The sequence below is a fragment of the Chionomys nivalis genome, chromosome 25, assembly GCF_950005125.1.
Source record: "Chionomys nivalis chromosome 25, mChiNiv1.1, whole genome shotgun sequence".
In the NCBI taxonomy this organism is placed as follows: Eukaryota; Metazoa; Chordata; class Mammalia; order Rodentia; family Cricetidae; genus Chionomys; species Chionomys nivalis.
Window position 1 is genome coordinate 8,517,910 of NC_080110.1, and position 23,137 is coordinate 8,541,046.

The following is a 23,137-nucleotide window of genomic DNA, read 5'->3' on the forward strand; positions in this document are numbered from 1 at the left end:
AAGTTCCTAAATTTAAGCTAAAAATTATTAACATGTTAATTGTACAAAACAATGGATTTATTTTTATTTATTTTTATTTTTTCTGTTTAGTTTGGGGGAATTTGCATAGAGTGGCAAATATCATCTATATGAGAATAGTTTGGGGAATTCTTACTTTCCCCCTGGATTTTGAGGATCAAATTCCTGTGTGTGTTCAAAAGAAACCAAAGACAAACCTGTGAGCTATTTTCACCCACCTCATAATGTGCTTCTTGATGATATATTTTTTCTTTTTTTGTTTTGGTTTTGTTTATTTCAATACAGGGTTTTTCTGTGTAGCTCTGGCTGTCCTGGAACTCGCTCTGCAGACCAGGCTGGCCTCGAATCCAGCTGGCTTCTGCTGGGACTAAAAGCATGCACTTGGTCCATGATGACATTTTTAATAACAAACACAGTGTACCTTGATCATCCTGACCAGTCCTGCCAGGCCTCATTTATGTATTAATTTTAGTTTTTGAAGACAAGGTTTCTCTGTGTTGCCCTTGCTTTTTTAAGGACATTTCAAATTTCCCCCTTGATTTGTCATTGCCCTACTGATCATGCAGACATTTTATTGTTCATTTCTCATGATGTTTGTATCATTACTTTTGTTACTGATTTTTATTCTTGTTCCCTTATGATCTGATGACAAATTATTTTAGTCCTTTTATATTTTTTTTTAATTTTTTTTTAGTCCTTTTATATTTTAAGACTTGCTGTATGTCCTAAGATAGGATCTATTTTGGAGAAAGTCCCATGGACTGTTTGTTTGTGAAGAATATGTCTGCTTCAGCTTTTGGGTGGAATATTCTTTAGATAATCTGTTAAATTTTTGGTATGTGGTATAGTTTAACTGAAAAAAAAAATTTTTTTTCAGTCTGACTTGATCTCATCTTTTGAGAACAGTGGGGTATAGGAGTCTGGACCTGTGTGTCTTTCTGTGTCCAGTAGTGTTTGTTTTATAAGATTGGGTGTGCTGATACTCGGTGCATACGTATTCAGAAGCCATTGTGTCTTCCTGCTGGAGCATTCCCTCAGTTAACAGAGTGCCCTGTAGCTCTTCTGACTTATTTCAAGCTGCCCTGTTGGATAGCAGTGCAGTTACTTGTGCTTCCTTTTCGTTTTCATTTGCCTCAAATTTCCTCTCCTTTCTCTTTCAGTCTGAGTGTCTGTGCCAGTGGGCTGAGGTTTTGTAGGGGACATCCAAAGACTGTTGCCTGTAATTCTGTTAACAGTCCTTGTCTTTCAGTTGGAGTGTTAGACAAAGTTTGTACTAATTGTTTTCTTCTTCACCTTAGAACTTGGCTGGCGTGCATTATTAATAATGTTTGATATTTTTTCCTCCCCTAATCCATGTATTGTCCCAGTAAACTTATTATTTCTTCAGCACTCGAGTACTGGCTCAGTGGTCTAGAATTGCTTGACACTCATGGGGGGTCTATCTCTTCTTTCATTTTGAAGGTTGGCTTTGTTTGATAGAGTAATCTTGGGTGCCAGTTTAGTTTCATGACTTGAAATAACATCGCTCCATACTCTCCTGGCCCTTGGGATTTCTGCTGAGAGATGTTAGTCTGATTGTTTGCCTTTACTAGAAACTTGACACTTCTTCTTTGTGGCTTTCAGCATTTTCTATGTTCTGTACTCCGGGCAGAGCTATTTTAGCTACAGTGGGACACGGGGTTAAATACGTTTGTAACTACGACATCCAAAGTCTGTGTCCTGCCTGAGATTCGGAAATGTTCCGCCGTCATTTCATTGACTGGGCTCACTGAGCTGTCAGTCCACATCTTCATTAGTGACCGATAGGTGTGGTCTCTTTATGCTGTCCCAAAAGTCTTGGTCTTGAATGTTTCTTGTTCTCTCTTATGCTCCCTCTGTCTCCCTCTCCTTCCTCTCTCCTCTCTCCCTGTCCCTCCCTCTTCCTATTTATATTTCCCTGTTAAAATTCCTCAACATTTTGTCCATCCCTAGAATTCTTTCTTCTATAAAGTCTAGTTTAGTGATGGTACCTTAAATTGAGTTTCAGATTGATATCTTGAACTTGTAGTTTTAAAGATTTCATATTTTCCCCACAGATCCAAATTGTTAAATTTCTCATCTAAGTCTTGTATTGATATCTTTACTTCATTAATTTGCTTACGAGTCTCTCTCTATAAACTGAACTCTAGAATACTTTGTCTGCCATTTTGTCTATTTCAGTACTCTGGGGTTGAAGAATCCTGACTCTTTGTAGGAGTAAAATTGCTTTGTTTTTTCCATTTTTATTATCTTTTTTGTGTTGTGATTTATGTATATGTTGAAATGAATATCCTTTCCATTTTATATTGTGGTCCTGTGATTTTTGAATGAGAATGGCCCCATAGGTTCATATCGGGATGCTTGGTCCTTAGTCAGTGGAACTGTTTTGGGAAGGATTGGGAGGTGTGGCCTCGTTGGAGGAGGCATGGCCTTGTCAAAGGAGGTGTGTCACTGGGGGTGGGGCTTTAAAGTTTCAAAAGCTCCTGCCAGGCGCAGTCCATAGTCTCTGTCAGTCTTGTTCTGTCTGTCTGTAAGTATCCCTCTCCTCCTCCCCCTCAACCCAATGCTTGTGGATCACATGTAAACTTTCAGTTCCAGCTCCAGCACCATGCCTGCCTGCTGCCATGTTCTCTGACACTATAGTCATGGACTCACCCTCTGAAACTGCAAGCCAGCCTCCAATTAAATGCTTTCTTTTATTAGTTGCTTTGGTCATGGTTTCCCTTCACAGCAAAAGAACAATGACTGAGGCAGATCTCAGGGAGCATCCTCTAAGGAGGGCTCAGTCCTCAGTGCTCCTCAGAAAGGAGAAAGCACACCACTCTCCAGGTCCATAGCATTTTTTGAAAATCTGTCATTGAATTTAATTCTTCTGATTCCAGGAAAGAATAAACAAGAGGAGCAAACTTTTCCTATTTTTTGTGTCATTGAGGAAACTGGGTGAAAGAAGGAATGAGGATGAAATGCTTACAGGGGGCAAATGCGTATCAGGGCTCTAGGCTAAGCTTAGTTAGAAAGAGATGCCCAAGGCAAGAAAGATGCTGTTACTTTTCCATGTTTAGGCTTAAAAAAAAAAAAAGAAAGAAAGAAAAGAAAAAGAAGTCTATATATCAGGAGAAAAAGGTCATGTTTTCTCTTTGCTTTGAAAAAAAAAAATCCATGCTTTTTTTTTTTTTTTTTGAGACAGGTTTCTCTGTAGCTTTGGAGCCTGTCCTGTAACTCCCTTTGTAGACCAGGCTGGCCTCGAACTCACAGAGATCCGCCTGCCTCTGCCTCCCAAGTGCTGAGATTAAAGGTGTGCGCCACCACCGCCCGGCAAAATCCATGCTTTTGAAAGTAATTACAACCTAAAAAAGGAGGTACTTTAGACTCTTTGGGAGGTATTTACTTGATTCAGGTACTTTTGAGATCTATTTAACTGAGCATTGTTACTGTGATTAAATGATGGCTTTTCTCTTAATATTTGCATAAATTAAGAAAAATTCTGATCTTCTTACTCATGAGTGCTGGAGAAATTTGGTGTTGTGCTTAGAGTTTTGGTTTCTGTGTGCTTGCACACCCAGTGACTTGTATTCTGATCACATCTAAATCATACTGTTTTTAAAACAATTGTATCAAACAACATGATGAACAGAAATTGATTTGTAACACCAGATCAGACTTAGCATTATTTTTATTACTTTATAAGATAAACAGTAAATCTTAGTAATTAAAAATAGTTTTCAACCATAACTGCTTAAGAAAACTCTTGAGATTCATAAGTGAATTTATTTTTGAAAAGGAAATGCTCACATAAAATGTATTATATTAAAGATGATGGACCGATAGGAACATTATAACTGCAAGGAATATTGAATATTTTTCCTACTTACCCTTTTTCCATTACATCATTTAAAATTGCAGAGATCCTTCATTCCCGCTTATCAACATTGCATTAGAAAGTCTTCATTGAGCTTGTTCTTCAGTTAAGAGACTTGTTATGTCTTTAATATTTGGATGAAGTATTTTAGGTAGTATTAGTGACAAAGTGCAGTGATCACCGGGGCATTAGTTTTAAAAATGAGTTAGGGCTGGTGAGGTAGCTCAGTTGGTAAAGATGCTTGCTGTTCAGCCGCTGGCCTGAGCGCCATCCCTGAGACACAGGGTGGGAGGCGAGGATGTCCAAGGTTGCTCTCTCACCCTGCATGCATGCGCATATAAATGAGTAAATCAACCTCCTCACAGCCCTGGTCTGCTGTGTGACTTTTCCCCTGTAAGTCTGGCGACTCTGGCATATCTAATGCTAACCCTTGAAGAGGCTGCTGTCTACTTTGACCTGAATTTTTGTCCCATTAGCTGTTTGTCAGCTTTACTCATGACTGTATTCACATAGTTCAATCCAACACAACCTAAGCTAGAGAAATGTTAATGCATGAAGAGTAAGATCTGTGAACAAAAAGTCTTGGAATTAGATGTAAGGGAGACAACTAAATGTCTGGGAAGGCTATAAACCTCCGAATGAGCTTGATTACTTCATGCCTGTTTGCAAGTTTCCCTCTGCTCCTCATGAAATCAGCTAGAAAGGGTGTTTGTCGGGGTGGGACCTATTTATATAAGGAGTTCTCATTGGGGATCCAGGCTTTCATCTAGGAACAGCCTGGTAAGCACATGTGAATGCTTTATGTTAAAAGGATTAGCTAGCTCGCTCTCTCTCTCTCTCTCTCTCTCTCTCTCTCTCTCTTTCTCTCTCTCTCTGTGTGTGTGTGTGTGGTGTGTGCATGCGTGTGTGCATCAGAACTACCTAGATTAGGCTGGTCCTAAGTTAATTTGTTCACTAAATTCTTATTTTTGGTGACTACGTCTTCTAATTTGAGCATATTTCTAACTTAAGTTTATGGTAAGACTAAAGTACATTTTTGAAAACTTTTAACATACATTTTATAGTGCAGTTGGAATAATACATAGATTTTGTAGTTAGTACACCTTGTAATAGCTAGCAAGTGTTGCAAGACTATATTCTTGCTGCTTTTGTTTTGTTTTTTAAGGACTTTGTAGTCACCTAGGACTTGGAGACTGTTCTATTCCTTTCCAGGCTCCTTCTGAACTTTTTGGGGGGTGGAGGGGAGATAGGCTTCCTCTTGTATTTTCTTCAGTTGGTGTTTCTAGGGTAGATCCTTGTACTCTTGACCAAGAACAATGGCTTCATGTAGAAGTGTCAAAATATTTTGTTTTCCAGTTCATATTAAAACATAAAATACTTCTACAACTGGACTATAAAAGGAGGCTATTTTCTATTTTTTTTCCTTAATAAGTTGAGGAGTGGAAAATACCCTTTAGGAATAAGTAGTAATGGGATTGGCTTGCACTCAAAACTTTCTGAGGCATGGTGCCCAGAGAGGGCTCCAGAGCGGTTGTGCTGGCTGCCCACTCTGGAGCAGCTGACTAAGCAGCTGCTGAGCACATTGATCTGCTCATGATTGCTTTCATCTTCGAGCAGAGCAAGTTAACACAATTTAAATCCACATGAGAAGCTCCTGACCCCGGGGTAACCTCTTTCTTACCTTGGAAAGAAGGAGCACTCTTGTCAGTTCCCAGTCTAGCCACAGGATGCCGGGGAGCAGAGAGCCACGTAAAAGAGCGTGACATTCTGATGATTCCTTACACAGGCAGACCTTGTGCAGGTCCTTCTAGCTTTCCTTTAGTGTGAAAGGAGCGGTATCCTCAGGCTGCTGTTACATGTTGGGTAGGGAAAGAGTTTCTCTTTTTTCTTCTCCGTGCTGTACTCTTCCTGGAGCTCCTGTGGACACAGCAGGTAAACTAGAACTGGGGTGATCTAAACCCACTCTTCCCCTGGAGCGCTGGGCAAGGAGGTGACAGGTCTGCACTCAGAGGGAACCAGAGTTTGCCTTTCTTATTTTGGGAAGGGGCGGTAGTGTTTGTAGACAAGGTTTCTCTGTGGAACAGCCCTGGCTGTCCTGGAACTCACTCTGTAGACCAGACTAGCCTGAACTCACAGAGATCCACCTGCCTCTGCCTCCCAAGTGCTGGGACGAAAGGCACCTCTGCCCAGCTATGAACCATTGTTTCTTGATACTCATATTTGCATGGGAGTGTGCGTGTATGTGTATGTATGTGTGTGTGTGTGTGTGTATAGGACAGAAGTAGACATTTAGTGTTTGTAAACTAGAAGTTGACATTTGGCTTCTAACTCAGTTTCTCTCTCCACTTTACTTCTGGGGAGGAGATCACTCATGGAGCTCAAAGCTCCCAATTTTGGTCAGCCTGACTCTGCATCCTCATCCCTGGGGTACAAATGCCTGCTTCTGCATCTGGCTTTTATGTGGGTGCTGGGATCCAAACTTAGATTTCCATATTTGCTCAGCAGAGTTACCACCGAGTGCTTTACCCTTGCCGTGACGGATACATTCTTAAACTCATGCTTGTCTTTGATAAGTCTAGGTCTCTCATTCTCTGAGCATCCCTGTGGTCACTATAAAGGTTGACTTTAGTGTCTGTTTGCTTATTTTTTGAGACAGACTAGCACTCTGTAGTCCATGATAGCCTGGAACTCTGCATTAATCCCGACTAGGCCTGAAGTCATGGCAGTCCTTCTACTTCAGCCTAGGTGTTAGAATAACAGGTATGAGTCACTGTGCCCATCCTTAAGGGTTATTTAGTAGACACTTCAACTTTGTTCCTTCTCTTACTTGCCTGATAAGATAGATAATGTCACTTACGGGACATTATAAATTGCTCTGCTGATAAGCAACTGAGATGGTGACCAATTTCCAAGTTATAAGTCGTAGATCAGCCTTTCCCCTTAATTATTTAATTAATAACTTTAACTCTGTTCTAATTCACTAAGTATAACTCAGATTTCTTTGATGATTAATAATAATGCTATATGGGTGCTGGGAATTGAACGTGGGCCCTCTGGAAGAGCAGCCAGTGCTCTTAACCACTGAGCCATCTTTCTCCTTCCTTCCTTCCTTCCTTCCTTCCTTCCTTCCTTCCTTCCTTCCTTCCTTCCTTCCTTCCTTCCTTCCTTCCTTTCTTTCTTTTTGGCTTTTTGAGACAGGGTTTTTCTGTAGCTTTGGAGCCTGTCCTGGAGCTGAGCTATCTTTCTAATCCCCTTCTTTTTATAAAGAATAAAATTTAAATCTTAGTCTTAGCTACTTAACTTTAAACAAACATGAGTTACTATTAACTTTGGTGGGCAGTATAATTTAAATGTTCTATAAATCTAGTATGTGTTAATGTATACCTATAATCTCAACATTTGAGAGGCTGAGGAAGGATTGTGAGTTTAAGGCCAGCCTCGGCTACGTAGTAAGATCTTAACCTCAGAAAAGATGGTAAACAAAGACTTTTGTGTCTTCTACAGTAATCACTAATGCTGAAAAAATACCACAAGCCTATAAAATGCGTGACAGCACTGCAGTACTCTACTAGTGCAAAAATGAAGACAAAGGTCAGAGAGTGGAGCAAACCGCAAGTGGGAAACACGGCAGGCAGTCTTGTACAGTCAGTTAGTGCAGGGGGCCTGAACCCTTGGGTGGAAGGAAGGACTAGGGAGACAGCTTGTTGTTGGAATACAGGCTTAGCATGCATGAATTTAGCTGGAAAAAAAAAAAGCCAAAACTCAACTCTGCATTCTGACAAAGCATAAATGCAGAATGCGTAGTAAAAGGAGGTAAAACCATGTAAACATTACCTAGAGAAGGCTGTGCTAATATGAGAGGAAAATATGGCATATTCATAAAATAGACTCTGGGTAAGCAGTGAAAAATCATACAACAACATGAATAGCCTCGGAGTTATGCCCAGGAAAGAAATTACATGTAGCAAAACTGCTTTTACCCGAGTGGTTCAGTGTGACGTTCTAAAGAAGTTGTCCTTTTGAGCTAGAGTCTCAGGTAGCCCCTGGCTGGCCCATAGATGCTCACAAGGCCAGCTTTGAATTCTTGATCCTTCTGCCTCCCTCGTTTGAGTATAGGGATTACTGGCCTGTTGTCATTCCCAGGTACCTGTTGGTGGTGGTATTTTATTCACTTTGTAATCCAGGTGGCCTAAAACTCAGTATGTAGCTCAGACGGGACTAAGGTTTGTGGGTGATTGTAGGCGGAGATTGCTCATTTGTTCCTGGTCACCCACATGTGAATAATTACACAGAAACTATTAATTAAACTATTAATTAAAACACTGCTCGGTCTATTAGCTCAGGCTTCTTATTAACTAACTCTTATATTTTAAATTAACCCATCCTATTATTTAATTTACCACGAGGCTTATGGTTTACTGATAAGATTCCAGGGTGTCTGTCTCCTTTGGCAGCTACATGGCCTTTCACTGACTCTGCTTTTTTTTTCTCCCCAATCTCAGCATGGAATTTCTGCTTTGCTCTATTATGCCCAAACATAATGTCATGTCATGGCCTAAACAGCTTCTTTATTTGTTAACCAATAAAACAACATATATACTGAAGGACTTCCCACACCAGCGATCCTTTGCCTCAGCCTTCCGAGTGCTAGGACTACATTGGCATGAGACACCTTCTTGGTTACTGTCTTAAGGGGTTGTAAGTCAGAGAGCTGCCATAATAGAACTTACCTGGTCACCTACAATGTGAGCTTCAGCATTGCTTAGATGTGCAAAGTTGAAAAAGTGTCTTGTATTTTTTAGTTAAAATAGCGTACATAAGTAGCATTTCATGGAACCCTTGACTTACTGTATGGAACCCCTCTGCAGATGCTTATCTTGAAATTATAATAATAATAATTGGTGGCATTTCCATAAACTGTATATAAGGGAATTTATCTGTGAGCCAGTTCTATGATGGTCTTTATAGATAAGCCTGTTCTAGTGATAGTTCCTTAACACTGCAATGGTTTATAATGTAAGGGGGAACCAGCTTCTTCCCTGGTTATTAAGCATCTGTGAAAGGACTCATAAACATGTACTTTAACTTAGAGCATTTTTTTCTTACCAGCTTTTGCAATGGTATTGTGATCTGTAATTGGCTATATCTTAGGTTTTATATGAGATATTTTTAAATGACTAGCATTAAATATTAACAGGAAGGACAGCCTGTAGCTAGTTAAGAAGATACAAAAGTGAATAAGACTTAGTTTAAAGGGAAAATGTCTTCTGCTTAGAAGTATTGGAATGGGATTCCTCTAAAATCGTAACAAGTCAGACCTTGCACTAATCCATGCTAATCTTTTCCTCTGATGAATGCTGCCTAGATGGGAATTTGAAGTTTCCATGTAGATGCCAAATTGAGACTTAAGCATTTTTCCAGTTCTTGAATTTTTGGCTTTGTTTTTTAAGATCCATACTTTTTTACTATGAAGTTTAGAAAAGGTTATTTTTGTTAAAGGTTTGGTTTTATTAAGGCAGTACCATTATTTTGATATGTATTATTAATATAATTACTTCAGAATTCATAAGAAAAATATCAAACAGTCTTAAGTAGACTTTTATAACCAGATGCTTGCATGGTGTTACTGTAAGTGCATAAACATGGAGATATAAAATCATATAGACGGTTCTGACTGTTTATCCATCTCATCCAGCTCTCACACCCTCGGACACACATGCTGAGCTGGAGCTGTGCAGAACAGGAGTCCTACAGACTGCCTTGAAACCGTTTCTCTCTTCTCAGGAGTCCTTTGTTTCACTCTGCCGAGAGGAAGTGTGACTGGATGGAGTGGGAGGGGATCAGGAGGGACAGAGACGGTTCTTTCTGTTCACTTCTTTTCCTTTCCCTGTCCACAGCATGGAGCTCTGCCCTGGCAGGAACAGGGTGGCCAGTGGTTCCAGTGTGCAGTTTTTGCATGTTCATAGAACCGCCTTCATCATATCTCAGATAAAATGAGCATTGCATAGTCATGTCCTCCTCAGGGATTTGCATGTGGCCATTGCGGGCCCTTCTCTCAGCTCCTGGCTTCCAGTGTCCTGCTAACAACTGACTCCTTTCAGAGGTTCACTTTCATACAGCTTGTTTCAAGGCCCTGAATTGTAATAATTCCAGCTACTTCCTCTCTGTTTCCTTCCATTATGTGTGATTTCTGGTTCTGTAATAACCCGTCTCTTCCTTTTTTCCTCTTAGTTCTCCAGTTCCTAGTTAGCCATTTACAGTAAATTCTTGGGGCTGGTGAGCTGGCTCAGTTGGTAAAGGTGCTTGCCCACCCAGACCGAGTACCTGAGTTCAATCCAGTGGTGGCAGGAGAGAGCTGACTTCTATACGTTGTCCTCTGCTCTGCACACATGTGTTCACACACACACACACACACACACACAAATGTAATAAAATATAGGAAAAAATCTGTTAAAATTATATGTGTAATATTTGTCTTTTATCAAAGTCTGTCTAATGTACTTGTCAGAGTAATAAACTGTTATCAACCCGAGTGCTGGGATGATGTTAGACCGTCTGAGTTACTGAGTCTCTGCAGTATGGGAGGCTGCTTCTGGGTATCTGTCCGGTGGCCATTTCCATGGTCCCAGAGATGTTTGGGCATATGACATCATACTTCCGTTACTTGCTCTTTAGTATTGTTCATTTCAAGGGCGATGGTGCTGGGCTTTTCTTTTCTCTCCCTAGTGCTTCATATAAGATCTATGTACACAAGGTGCACAATGACTTCCAACTAATGCACATGCTTGCAGATCATTGTGGAGGGCAGAAACCATGGTAAAAGATACCTTGCTAGAAGGGAGGATCTTATTTTAGCAGCTGGCGTCTAAACTTCCTCTGAACTTGAAACTGGATCCTAATGTCATAAGTTGTATGAAACCCCTCTAGAATCCACATCCCTGAGGCTTCCCCAGACCTTCCCACCTCAGTTATCCGGAGATCGAACCTGCTCTTTCTCTTTTGTTTGTTTTTAGAGATAGGGTTTCTCTGTGTAGCCCTGGCCATCCTGGGACTCACTCTGAAGACCAGGCTTTCTTCAGACTCAGAGATTCTCCTGCCTCTGCCTCCCGGAACCTGCTCATTCTTCCTGGCACGTCTTCCCCAAGCTTCGTAAGGTATTCAGAGAAGGGTGAAATCAGTCTGCTGTGATACTGTGTCGTTTCTGAGCTTTCTGTGTGTTGTGCTCTGCTTCTAAGTAAGTCTTCAAGCTTCCCTTCCTCCTCACTGGCCCACAAATTAACCCCGTGTTCTTTGATGTACTTTCATCATTGGTACTTTTTGATATGGGAACACAACCCCCAAACACACACACACACACACACACACACGGTTTCTAGGTTTTGAAGTTATCATACATATTACAATTTAACACACATTCCTTTGCTGATCATGATCTATAATAGACCTTAATGTCATTTCTCTTTGACTCTCCATTAATATAGTTTACCTCCATCTAACTATAAATCAACAAATTTATAATTACTGTGTTAGCTTTCTGGTACTATTGCAGAATACTTTAGCTACTTAAGGTCGTGTTGGCTTACAGTTTTGGTGGTCTCACGCTGTTATTGGCTCTTCTTTTGGGATTTAATGGTGAGGCAATCCATCCTGGTAGAAGCATTTGGTGGAGAGGATGATCTTCTTCATGCCCAAGTATGAGAAAGAGAGAAAGAGAGCGATCGGTGCTAGCTCTTTGATAGCTCACCCCTAGTAACCTAAGTCCTCTTACTAGGCCCCACCTCTTCTCAGTAGCCCCAGTGGCTGGAGACAAACCCTTTAATAGTTAGGCTGAGGAACATTTAATAGAACTTCTTTGAAATGTTTGTATGCCTGAACAGTATGATCTATGCTCCCCCTGCATGACAATAGCAGAGATCTGACCTCTGCCAGCATGTGCACACGCCTCCACAACAGACACACGGGAACACATCATTAAAGTAATAACAAAATCAAATCGTAAAGGAAAAAAGGCCGTTGTGAAGTCAGTATCCGAGATTATAGTTACTCCGCCGCAGGACTGAAGACAGTAAGCCAGTCCACTGTCCTTAGGATTCTTTTTATTATTAAAATATGTCATTGATTCCCTTCAGATCTTTAATCTATTAATTGTTAATTATGCCTGTCTAGTTATTCACAATATTTTCCAAGCTTATTACCCCTTGTTTTTGATAACTTGCACAGAATCATGGTAGTCTTGACATACACAGCCTTACTGATCCCTGCATGTTATGCATATCTTTTTGTGTATTTATTTATGTAATAGCTAATATCTGTGACCCCAACTCTACAGACATTGGCACCAGTTTTCCATGTGTTCTCCTTTCTTTTGCCTAATCAGTAACTATCACGAATGTATCTTTCAGTCTTTTGCATGCAATAAAAATGTTGTATATATTTATCTAAGCCAGTGGTTCTGAACCGTCTTAAAGCTGTGACCATTAAATACAGTTCTGTGTGCTAAAGTCAGCTCCAACCATAATGTTCTCATTGATACTTCATAACTGTAATTTTGCTACTATTATTGTAATCCATAAGTTGAGAACTCCTGATCTAAGCAATACTTTTATTTTGAGTTTTGTAGAAGTATTACCAATCCAAGGTTCTATTTTGATAAAATAACAATCTTGGACAGGGTGAATGCCATATCGTGTGTGGAGGTAAGGACAACTTTGAGAGTCTGTTCTTCCCTTCACCACGTGTGTTTCGCAGATAAAATTCAGTCACCAGGCTTGGCAGTAAGTCCCCTACCTACTGAGCCATCTCATCCTCTCATTGGTATTTTTTCTAAGTCAGTATAACATTTCAGAGATCCCAATTCTGTTTTGTTTATCCCTGCTGTGTTTTTACTGTATTCGTGTGCTCTGGTCTGCAGGGTGTCTGTGTGCACCCGAGAAGATGTGTGCGCTGTTGTGTCTCTTAGGTCCCATACATATTGTTAGGTACAGTGCCCTGCACCTGTCTCTTAGGTCCCTTACATAAAACTTGCAGTGTTTTCAAGTTCTCTTCCTTTTTGTCGCCTTTTTCTGTCATTGTTGTAAGTTGACTGTTGGAATTTCCGGCTTATTGTCACCCTCTTAGCTATACTTCATCTCTTTACTGCACCCCGAAAGCCTTCTTATATCATTCTTCATTGGACAGATCTGTTAGGAACAAATGTCATCATTTCTGTTTCATTTTTGAAGTATAGTTTTGCTGAATGTAGTATTCTTGGTTAACATTTTCTTTTTCCGTTCAATATTGAACTGTGTTATTCCTGGCCTTCTCATTTCTCATGCATCATTGGTCTGTAATCATGTCGGGGACCCTTGTGTAGATTAGATAGCTTCGCTCTGGCTACCTCAACATTCCTTGCTTTGAGATTTGTATACTTTTAATAGAAAGGTGTCAATGTGGATCTCTTTGTGCTTATTCTTACTAGGTTTTGTGTATTAATGTCCTTGACATCCGAGTTGGAAAATTTGGGGCCAAAATTTATCTTAAAAATGTATTTGTTTCCATTTTGCTGCCCTTCAGGAACAACATGATGCTGGTAGTCATGTGTGTGCTTGATGGAGTCTCACATGTCCCTGGTGCTCAGCTTATTTATGTATTTACCAGAACAGTCTTAATTGTTTGATGGCAAAATACATGTTAATTTGTACCATTGTTAATTGTGAATAAAGGGACCCTTCCCTGACACACAGTGCTGCTCAGACGCACTACAGTAAGATGTCATTCACATCTCCTCTCATAAGCCTTAGATCTCCTCATCTACTTAAACCCCAAGATCTGTTTAATGTTCTGTGTTAGCATCAGCTGCCACTGTTGTCCGTCCCTAGGTTCCTCTTCTGGAAAGACTGGAATTCTGTATCTGTTAATAATTCCCACTTTCCACTCTTTCCCTAGGTCCTGGAACTTCCATGTTAGTTGTTTTTACATGACCTTGTCTACAATTGTGAAGAAGTTTTACCTTCTTGTTTTTATACCACACTTATATTTTACATTTGCTATGTAAGTCTGTTTGGGCTGACCACTTTGTAGGTGCTCATTGGCCACATTGGTCCATAGTTTGGCTAGCTAAACTCAGTGCTGTAATACAGAATCCATATATAATTGATCTATCCTATGCTTTATTGTCGGGCACCATTCTCTAGAATCCAGTTCGCGAGCTTCGGGCAAGGGGCTGGAGGTTGAGAAAACATACACAGAGACAGACAGACACACGGACCACCAATCACTGGTACAAAGCCCTTCTTTAATAGCACCATGGAGGCTTAAATACCCAGCAGTCAGTGGCCAACAGGTGAAAATCCCATCCTCTGATCCTCTAGATAAGGCACAGCTTTTAGTAACTTCAATTAGAAGGCTCTAGCAGGGAAGAGCAGCTCAAGGCCAGGACTCAATTGGTTCCAACACTTTATTATTTTATCCTTCTTCTAGAGCAATAGGCAAGACTGTGGTCTGCTAACTTTAAAAAATGTTCCGTAGGGTTCTGCAGTGATGCTATGTAGTTAGGTAGATATTAGGGACCATTTGACTCCGTTAGAGATGGCGGGGTCTGAAAAGTTGACTTGAGGGCTGGCTTATGAGCACTTGCCTCGCATGCATGAGGTGCTGCATTTGGTCCTGAGCACTGACAGTAGTTACCCAGTATGACTTAGTTTCAAATATATGGAGACACTCAGATCAAGTGCAGTACTCCAAGGACTTCCAGGTTTTCGTCCAGGAGCCTCTCACAGATGTAGTAACTAAGCCTGCTTAGTTACCGCTCTGCTGGACCTGGTACTCCTGAAGCTTCTTGAAAGAGGGCTTCTGTAGTGTGGATATTTTTGTCATTGTTGTTGTTCTTTGGCTTCTGAGGTCTCAGTCAGTATCTCCAGTCTAGCTGGGAATTCATCGTATAACCCATGCCATCCTGTCATCAATCAGCCTTCCAGGGGCTGGAGTTTTAGGTGTGTGCTACCATGCTTAGCTCTAGCGAACTGTCTTAGAGAAACAAAATGATAGTTGAGAATGACTAACTTAGTCACCTTAAATATTTAAAATGTTGAAACAGATGACTTACTATTTGTCATGGCAGAGCTATATCCAAAGGTGCAGCTATCAGAAGTGAAAAGGATAGCATTTAGGACATCTACACTTAGCATAGTTAGGGCATGCCTACAGTTAGCGTGTTTCTTTGGAACCAGCTTAAGCTTGCTGGACTGCCTCCTATTGACATCTGTATATTGCTGTGTCTGACCTGCACCAAAACCTCTATTTTGCCTGTGGTGGGGTAGCTTTAAGCGAACTGAAGTCCTGCTGAAGCTATGGAAGTGGTAGGGGAGTGAGACCATTTTGAAGTATATGAGCCCTCAGTCAGTCCAAACTTGGGTAGAGATTGAGGAGGGGAGGGACAGAGACGCTGTATTTCTGCTGTTTGTGAGTCTTTAAAAAGTTAACTACCATTAAACCGTTCTCAGTGGGAAGATAAAGGTTGAACAGGGCATAAGAGAAGAGCCAAAACCTGCTGATGACAGTGAACAGAGCCTCCACTGGCTTGTTCTGCTGCTCTTATTCTGATCCTGGGTTTCCAGTTAGAGACTTGAAGGACCTTCCCATGAAAGTGGCGGTAACGCCGGGGTGGGTCGGAGATTCAGTCTGCAGCGGTCCCTGTCCTTCACTGGATTGAGATCGTCTGCTGATCTGTTCTATTTGGACAGCGAGCTAGAAAAGAGGGAGATGGCAGCATCTGGAGCTGGTCCACTGCCCCAGTTTCTCGTCGTCATTCACGTACAGCGTCAGGCATCCAGTGAACTTTGCCACCCGCACAGCCACAGGAGAAAAATCCCGACAGTAGAAACAGATCAACAGGTTATACAGCCGCTGGGGTTATAGACAGGAGTTTTACCGTATGGTGATTACTATGTTCATGAAAATGGAGGCTGAAGCTGAGACTTTCCCTGGAGAACTGGAATCTATGGAAAAGAATCTCATGGGGGTTCTATAACTGAAAAGCAGATAGATGTCGTCACAGGCTAGACACAGGAGGAGGAGGATGAATGGTAAACTGGAGGGTGAGTTACTAGACATTATTCAACACCAATTTGGCTGTTTCCGTATCGGGACCAGACCAGGCTATCCCGTGACTGCTTTTTAGACTTACTAATCAGCATATCTTGAGATTTTAGAGCTTGGAAATGAACAGAAACCATATTAGATTATAGTTGCAATACTTGCCTTTTAATGTGTGTAGTTTCATATTTTATTATGGCGGTTTCGTAAAATTAGAGTAAATACATAGCAGGGTTATGGTCAAATATGAAATTATCAGTCATAAATTTGTGTTTCTGTTTCCCAGCCTTTGAGCAAACAAAAAAAATCTTTCCATAAGTTATCTGCTCGGCAAACCTAGAGTATACCCTTAGAATGAGAAATTAAGCAAAACACATAGAGAAGACATATAAACAGCTAGCTGGCTTATTTTAGCATTGGGACGTTGTAAAGGCCCTTGTTTTATTTAGAATAACCTTCATAGCTTACAAGGTGATCTGGTAAGTTTGCTTATTGTGGGCCCTAAAGAGCAATTAGAAAAGAAGGCACAGGTCTATTGAGTTGGCTAAGGGAACAAGTGCCTTGTTTTTCACTTAGCAGACTTAACTGACTCTAGTGAGATGGGAAAAAATACTGCCGGTTACATTTGACATCGTGTAAATTGTAGCATGCAGTTTGTATGCTACAGAACTTCACAACTGTTACAATTTAAAAGCAAGGGTAAATGGTAAAATCTCACCTCTGAGTCTTAGTTCTGTTGCCTAGTGTTTGATGGTTTGCTTGGGGAAAGTCTTTGAGCGATTTTCCTACCATGAAAGTGGGAGAAGACACAGATCTGACTCTTAACTGAATGATGGCTGAGACTTGTGATGGAACCTACGCGTCAAAGTAACAAAGCGTCCATTTTCACGCTGGCAATTTCCAGAGGGCATGCTTTAGGGAGTTTTCATTTCTTCAGGCCTCATTCTTTTTTTTTTTTTTTTGTTAAATATTTATTTATTTATTTATTTATTTATTTATTATGTATACAATATTCTGTCTCCGTGTATGCCTGCAGGCCAGAAGAGGGCACCAGACCTCTTTACAGATGGTTGTGAGCCACCATGTGGTTGCTGGGAATTGAACTCAGGACCTTTGGAAGAGCAGGCAATGCTCTTAACCGCTGAGCCATCTCTCCAGCCCCATTCAGGCCTCATTCTTAAGGTCTCTTTGTGGACCTTAAGAGAATTTTCCCCTTCTGTTGATGCCAACTAAATATAACATTAATCAGATTACACATTTTTAAACAAAAAGTGTAGATTCTGTGATGTTTTCTGGAATTGAGGCATCCTTAATATATTCCTCTTTTAAAGATTCCCTGTGAGCCCAGAGTGACATTTTTCTTGAGCAATAAAATACTTAAATTTCCCTTTTTGTTTGTTCTTCATTTTCAGAACTTTTCACGCTACATCCAGCTGATAGGATGAAAAAGTTTAAGAGGAGACTGTCCCTCACGCTCAGGGGAAGCCAGACGATCGATGAATCCCTGTCCGAGCTGGCCGAGCAGATGACAGTGGAGGAGAGCAGCAGCAAAGACAACGGTAATGCGGGCAGGAGGATTTAAGTGCCTCATAAATACGGCGTAAACAAGCCGAACACGGCGCGTTTGTTTGTTTGTTTGTTTGTTTGTTTTGGAGGGGGGCAAGACTCACTTGAATATGCTTGACTAATGCCATATTCTGCTCTCATCCCAAATGAGATATACTACCAATGTCCTTGGTCTCCTGCTCCTGTGAATACCTTTCTATTTTATTAGTTCTTAAATAAGAATAAAGTCTATAAAATTATAGTGATTGTTAAATAACTATTTGTAAACCAGTATTTAAATATTTTGTGACTTGAATATGTTTATAAAATTCTTGTTTGTAGCTTTATCGTTGTCTTATAGCATTCTAGGTGTGCATTGACTGTGTCCATAGATTACAAGATTCATCAGATAAGTGAATTTACTGTTTTCTTAACATACCACAGTGTGTTCGTAGCCCTGAGAACACTTACAACAAAGACAAAAACATGATCTTTCATTTGACAGTGCTTTTTTCCAACACAAGGTAATAGCACACAAATTTTAATGTAAAAATTTGAAGGATTTGTTGAGTGAATTAAAATGTAAGATTAGTGAAAATCTTCGAACAATGCTATAGAATCAAAGCCAAAATCACCCGAGGCATTTCCTAGTGACCATTTCTTATCGTGTTTATCTCCTAGAACACAAGACTTAGCTCCTTTCCTCTTCCTGGCGCTCCTTTTCTCCTCATTAAATTATACATTTTGTGTTTTTACTTTCTCATCTTGCTCCTTTTCATTAGAGTTAAACTAATAATCACACGGCAGAGTCTATATTAGACTGTTTTGAGATTTCCTTCACTGATTAATCTAAAACTCTTAAATTTAGTCTCAGGCAGACTTTTCAGACAAGGGCAAAAAGCAGCCACCTTCTTCACCAAAATATCACAAGAACAGTCTCTAGGTAACATACTAAAATTCTCCTCTGAAACCTGTTCAAATCTCCCTCAGCACCACCATCTCCTTTACTCCTACTAGAGTGACCCATAGCAGCGCTTAAAGCATTCAACTGCTTTGATCCACAGTCCCAAGGTCCATATTCCCTCACCTGGTACCAACTCCTGTCTTAGTTAGGGTTTCTACTGCTGTGAAGAGACACATACCACAGCAACTCTTATAAAGGAAAACATTTAATTGGGACTCGCTTACAGCTTCAGAGGTGTAGTCTGTTGTATTCATGGCAGCATGCAGGGAGACACGGTGCTGGAGCAGGAGCAAGTTCTACATCTTGATCCGCAGGCAGCAGAAGCAACTGTGTGTTACACTGAGTGTAGCTTGAGCAGAGGAGACCTCAAAGCCTCCCACACTTCCTCCAACAAGGCCATCTACTCCAGCAAGGCCACACCTCCTAATAGGGCCACTCCCTGGAGGCAGGCATGCATTTTCTTTCCAACCACCAGAGGTAACATGTTAAAAATACCTAGTATTTTAAAAACAGTGTAAGTTATTTATTTATAGCAAACAGTAAAGAAGAAAAAAATAGGAATGCTGTTGGAGTGACTTGATACTATACCTGAAGACATAGCAAACATCGATCCCTCTTTGTCATGGACTGCCACAGTCAGTTGCTGCTAATTTTCTGTGTGTACGGTAGATTTTTTTAGACAGAGATTCTAAGTCTGGTTTGGATCATGTCAGTGCCTACTAGCTATAGTAAACACACTTCCCCTATAGTTTATTTTTCCTCCTGTTTTGTTTTTAGCATAAAAACTACAGAAGGTAGGTTGCACACAGAGATGGTGTCCATGCCAACATGCTGTATAAGAATGTATGTGGACTGTGCTATTTAAAGACTCACCTGTAATGTATGTAATAAGATTATAAAGCAAAAGTGGTCTTTATCTACTTTAAAACAGTGTCCATGCTGGCTGAAGGAATAAGTGAAATAGTTTATAACTTCTCTGAGTAAATTTCCACAGACAGATTTTTGATTTCCGGTCTCTAGATTGATCACAAGCGAGGTCAGGAGCCCTGATACACTTTTATCCTATGTAGGCATGTGGCTGTCATGTGTGTTGTAACAAAATGGAGAAGTTCACCCTGTAGGGCTGTAATTATATAACTATCTTAGAAAAATGTAATACACGGCACCTTTGGTTATCATCTGTTTTTCTTCTCAACAAGAATTTGAGAGATTTCTATAGTTTTAATAATTGTATCACACTTTGAAGCTTAAAATCAGTTTAAGATGTTCTGCTATAATTGTAATTCACAATACATTGTGTAGTTAGAATGTTTGCACATGGATTGGTGGATTGAATCCAGGAAAGAAAAACCCTAAATTTTACATCTTGAATTTGAACTCAGTTTGTAAAAATAAGCTTAATCTTGGCCACTCTACACATACTGACCCTAACTTAGAACAGCTTTATTTAAACATAAATTTAAAATTATAAGTGGAGGTGTAAGATATTATTCTAAAATACCTACTGTGAAAGATAACTCTGAGAAAATTTTATGTTTTGTTTTATTTATGTGTTTGTAGCACGGAGCATTAGACTTGGGGCCTCACACCTGCTAGGCAAACACTGTACTGCTGAGCTATATTCCCAGCCCTAAGAATTTCGTTTTTAAAAACTGTCAAAAATTAACTTGTTTCATTTCCTCTAGAAGTTAAGCATAGAGTTATTATATGGACCAGCAGTTCCATTTTGGGAGGTATACTTAATGAAATTGAAATAGGTGTTAGAATAAAATATCGCTAAGATTCTTCCTCACGGATAGCTAGTTCTGATGTACTGTATTGTAGATATTTCTGCTCGGTAATGGGTCTTGCTTATTTAAAAATTATATATATAACAGAATACTATTTGGAGCAATTGTCTCAGCTTCCATATTGATAAGCACTTAAGTATACCTAACTGACTTGTCTTTCTGAACATCTAAAATAGAGGTTTAGATTTCTTTAGGTAAGGATTACATGTGTTATATTCTACAGCACATTTGACTATGAGGCACAGGCAAGATAGGCAGCACATGAAGTAGTATCAAAATGATTTCAAGATGTAAGTAATTTGATAATAAAAATCTTGGTGGGGTATTTTAGTGATTGTTAACCAGTTTTGGTCTTTAGATCAACTTAAAATGTTAAGGTATTTTCTATTAATATTCTGTCATAGAAATTATTTTAACTCTAGCACCTTGAATAAATAACCAAAGAAGTGAGCTTCCATGTCAATGATCTCTATTACAACTTTTGCTTTGTTTTGTCTTCTTAACCCTTCCCATGCGATCCTGACTCTGGCGATGACCGTGGAATGATTCTTGGATGCCATGAACCACAGAGCCGATCGTGAAGAATGGCAGGCCTCCAACGTCCCACAGCATGCATTCCTTCCTCCACCAGTACACGGGCTCCTTCAAGAAGCCGCCACTGCGAAGGCCCCACAGTGTCATTGGAGGAAGCCTTGGTTCCTTCATGGCAATGCCCAGGAATGGAAGCAGATTAGGTAATGTGCTTCTGTTACAATTAACTTTCTGATTGTAAGACATGTACACTGGTTGTGAGTTGTATGAAGAAAGAAATATGGAGGAGTGCCAGTGCCATAGGGCAATAGTGTTTGCACACCTGTTCATCCAGAACAACCTTTATAAAAATCAGGCGAAAGGTTCAGGCTGTGGCTAGTGCTCGCCTGTCATACTATGTCATAGTATATAGTCATGCTGTATCCTAGTATGTAGTCACACTGTGTCCTAGTATATACTCACACTGTGTCCTATTATATATTCACACTGTATCCTAGTATATAGTCACACTGTGTCCTAGTATATACTCTCACTGTGTCCTAGTATATATTCACACTGTATCCTAGTATATAGTCACACTGTATCCTAGTATATACTCTCACTGTGTCCTAGTATATATTCACACTGTATCCTAGTATATAGTCACACTGTATCCTAGTATATAGTCACACTGTGTCCTACTATATAGTCACACTGTGTCCTAGTATATAGTCACTGTGTCCTAGTAGATAGTCACACTGTGTCCTAGTATTTAGTCACACTATATCCTAGTATATAGTCACACTGTGTCCTAATATATAGTCACACTGTGTCCTAATATATAGTCACACTGTGTCCTAGTATATAGTCACACTGTGTCCTAGTATATAGTCACACTGTGTCCTAGTATATAGTCACACTGTGTCCTGGTATATAGTTTCATTGTGTCATAGTATTTAGTCACACTGTGTCATACTTTTTAGTCACACTGTATCCTAGTATATAGTCACACTGTGTCATAGTATTTAGTCACACTGTATCCTAGTATATAGTCACACTGTGTCATAGTATTTAGTCACACTGTATCCTAGTATATAGTCACACTGTGTCATAGTATTTAGTCACACTGTATCCTAGTATTTAGTCACACTGTATCCTAGTATTTAGTCACACTGTATCCTAGTATTTAGTCACACTGTATCCTAGTATTTAGTCACACTGTATTCTAGTATTTAGTCACACTGTATCCTAGTATTTAGTCACACTGTGTCATAGTATTTAGTCACACTGTATCCTAGTATTTAGTCACACTGTATTCTAGTATTTAGTCACACTGTATCCTAGTATTTAGTCACACTGTGTCATAGTATTTAGTCACACTGCATCCTAGTATTTAGTCACACTGTGTCATAGTATTTAGTCACACTGTATCCTAGTATTTAGTCACACTGTGTCATAGTATTTAGTCACACTGTATCCTAGTATTTAGTCACACTGTGTCATAGTATTTAGTCACACTGTATCCTAGTGTATAGTCACACTGTGTCATAGTATTTAGTCACACTGTATCCTAGTGTATAGTCACACTGTGTCATAGTATTTAGTCACACTGTATCCTAGTGTATAGTCACACTGTGTCATAATACATAGTCATGCTTTAGTAGCTCTTTAAGTCATTACCACATAATGGTCCAATGCAAGAAATAGATTGTCACCTGATTTGTTATTTTGCCTTTGTATCCTTAGAAATATCTAGAAAAAAATATCTGCAAGTTTTTGTGTATTCGTGTTTCTGATCTTTTTTTGTTATTGGTGTATTATGTTTTGATTTTAAAAATCGTTTTAAACATAGCAGTTCTACTGTCCCATTGGATAATTGTATTTACTAAAGTTTCTGAGTATTTTATTATACTATTTGCTTTATTTCTTACCACAGAAGGTTACTTTCTGGCTCGTCTCAGTAATTTTAAGACTGAGTCTCCCGACAATATGGTTTCATCTGTGAGAAATGTGTCATTATCCCTGTTGGTGCGGCACAAAAGAAAGAATGGGGTGCTGGAGTCACCTCAGCTGGTTCATGAGAGATGATTGCTACAGCTGGCTGTTAGACATAGCTACTATTACACTTTCAATTGTGCAGGTTTAGAGTTAAGCGGCTCAATTTAAAGAACAAAGATAACAACTACTCCAGTCATTACCCTTTTGCCGCTTTACTGCTATCTGAGATTATCTACTCTCTGAGGGTTCATTTGCATTGCGTGTCCTAGTGATAATACTGTATAGTGGTGTGCACATTTCTTTGCATTGCGTGTCCTAGTGATAATACTGTATAGTGGTGTGCACATTGCATTGTGTGTCCTA

At 39.9% G+C, this 23,137-nt stretch overlaps 1 protein-coding gene across 1 annotated transcript in view; it reads left to right on the forward strand.

Moving 5' to 3' along the window:
- Positions 1 to 23,137, forward strand: part of Cdk17 (cyclin dependent kinase 17) — a 74,278-nt gene that overhangs the window by 24,848 nt on the left and 26,293 nt on the right. The window contains exons 2-3 of the mRNA XM_057757720.1: positions 17,380 to 17,526; positions 20,836 to 21,000. Of these exons, the coding sequence (XP_057613703.1) occupies positions 17,409 to 17,526; positions 20,836 to 21,000 (283 nt within the window). The 5' untranslated portion in view covers positions 17,380 to 17,408. The remainder of the gene's footprint in view (positions 1 to 17,379; positions 17,527 to 20,835; positions 21,001 to 23,137) is intronic.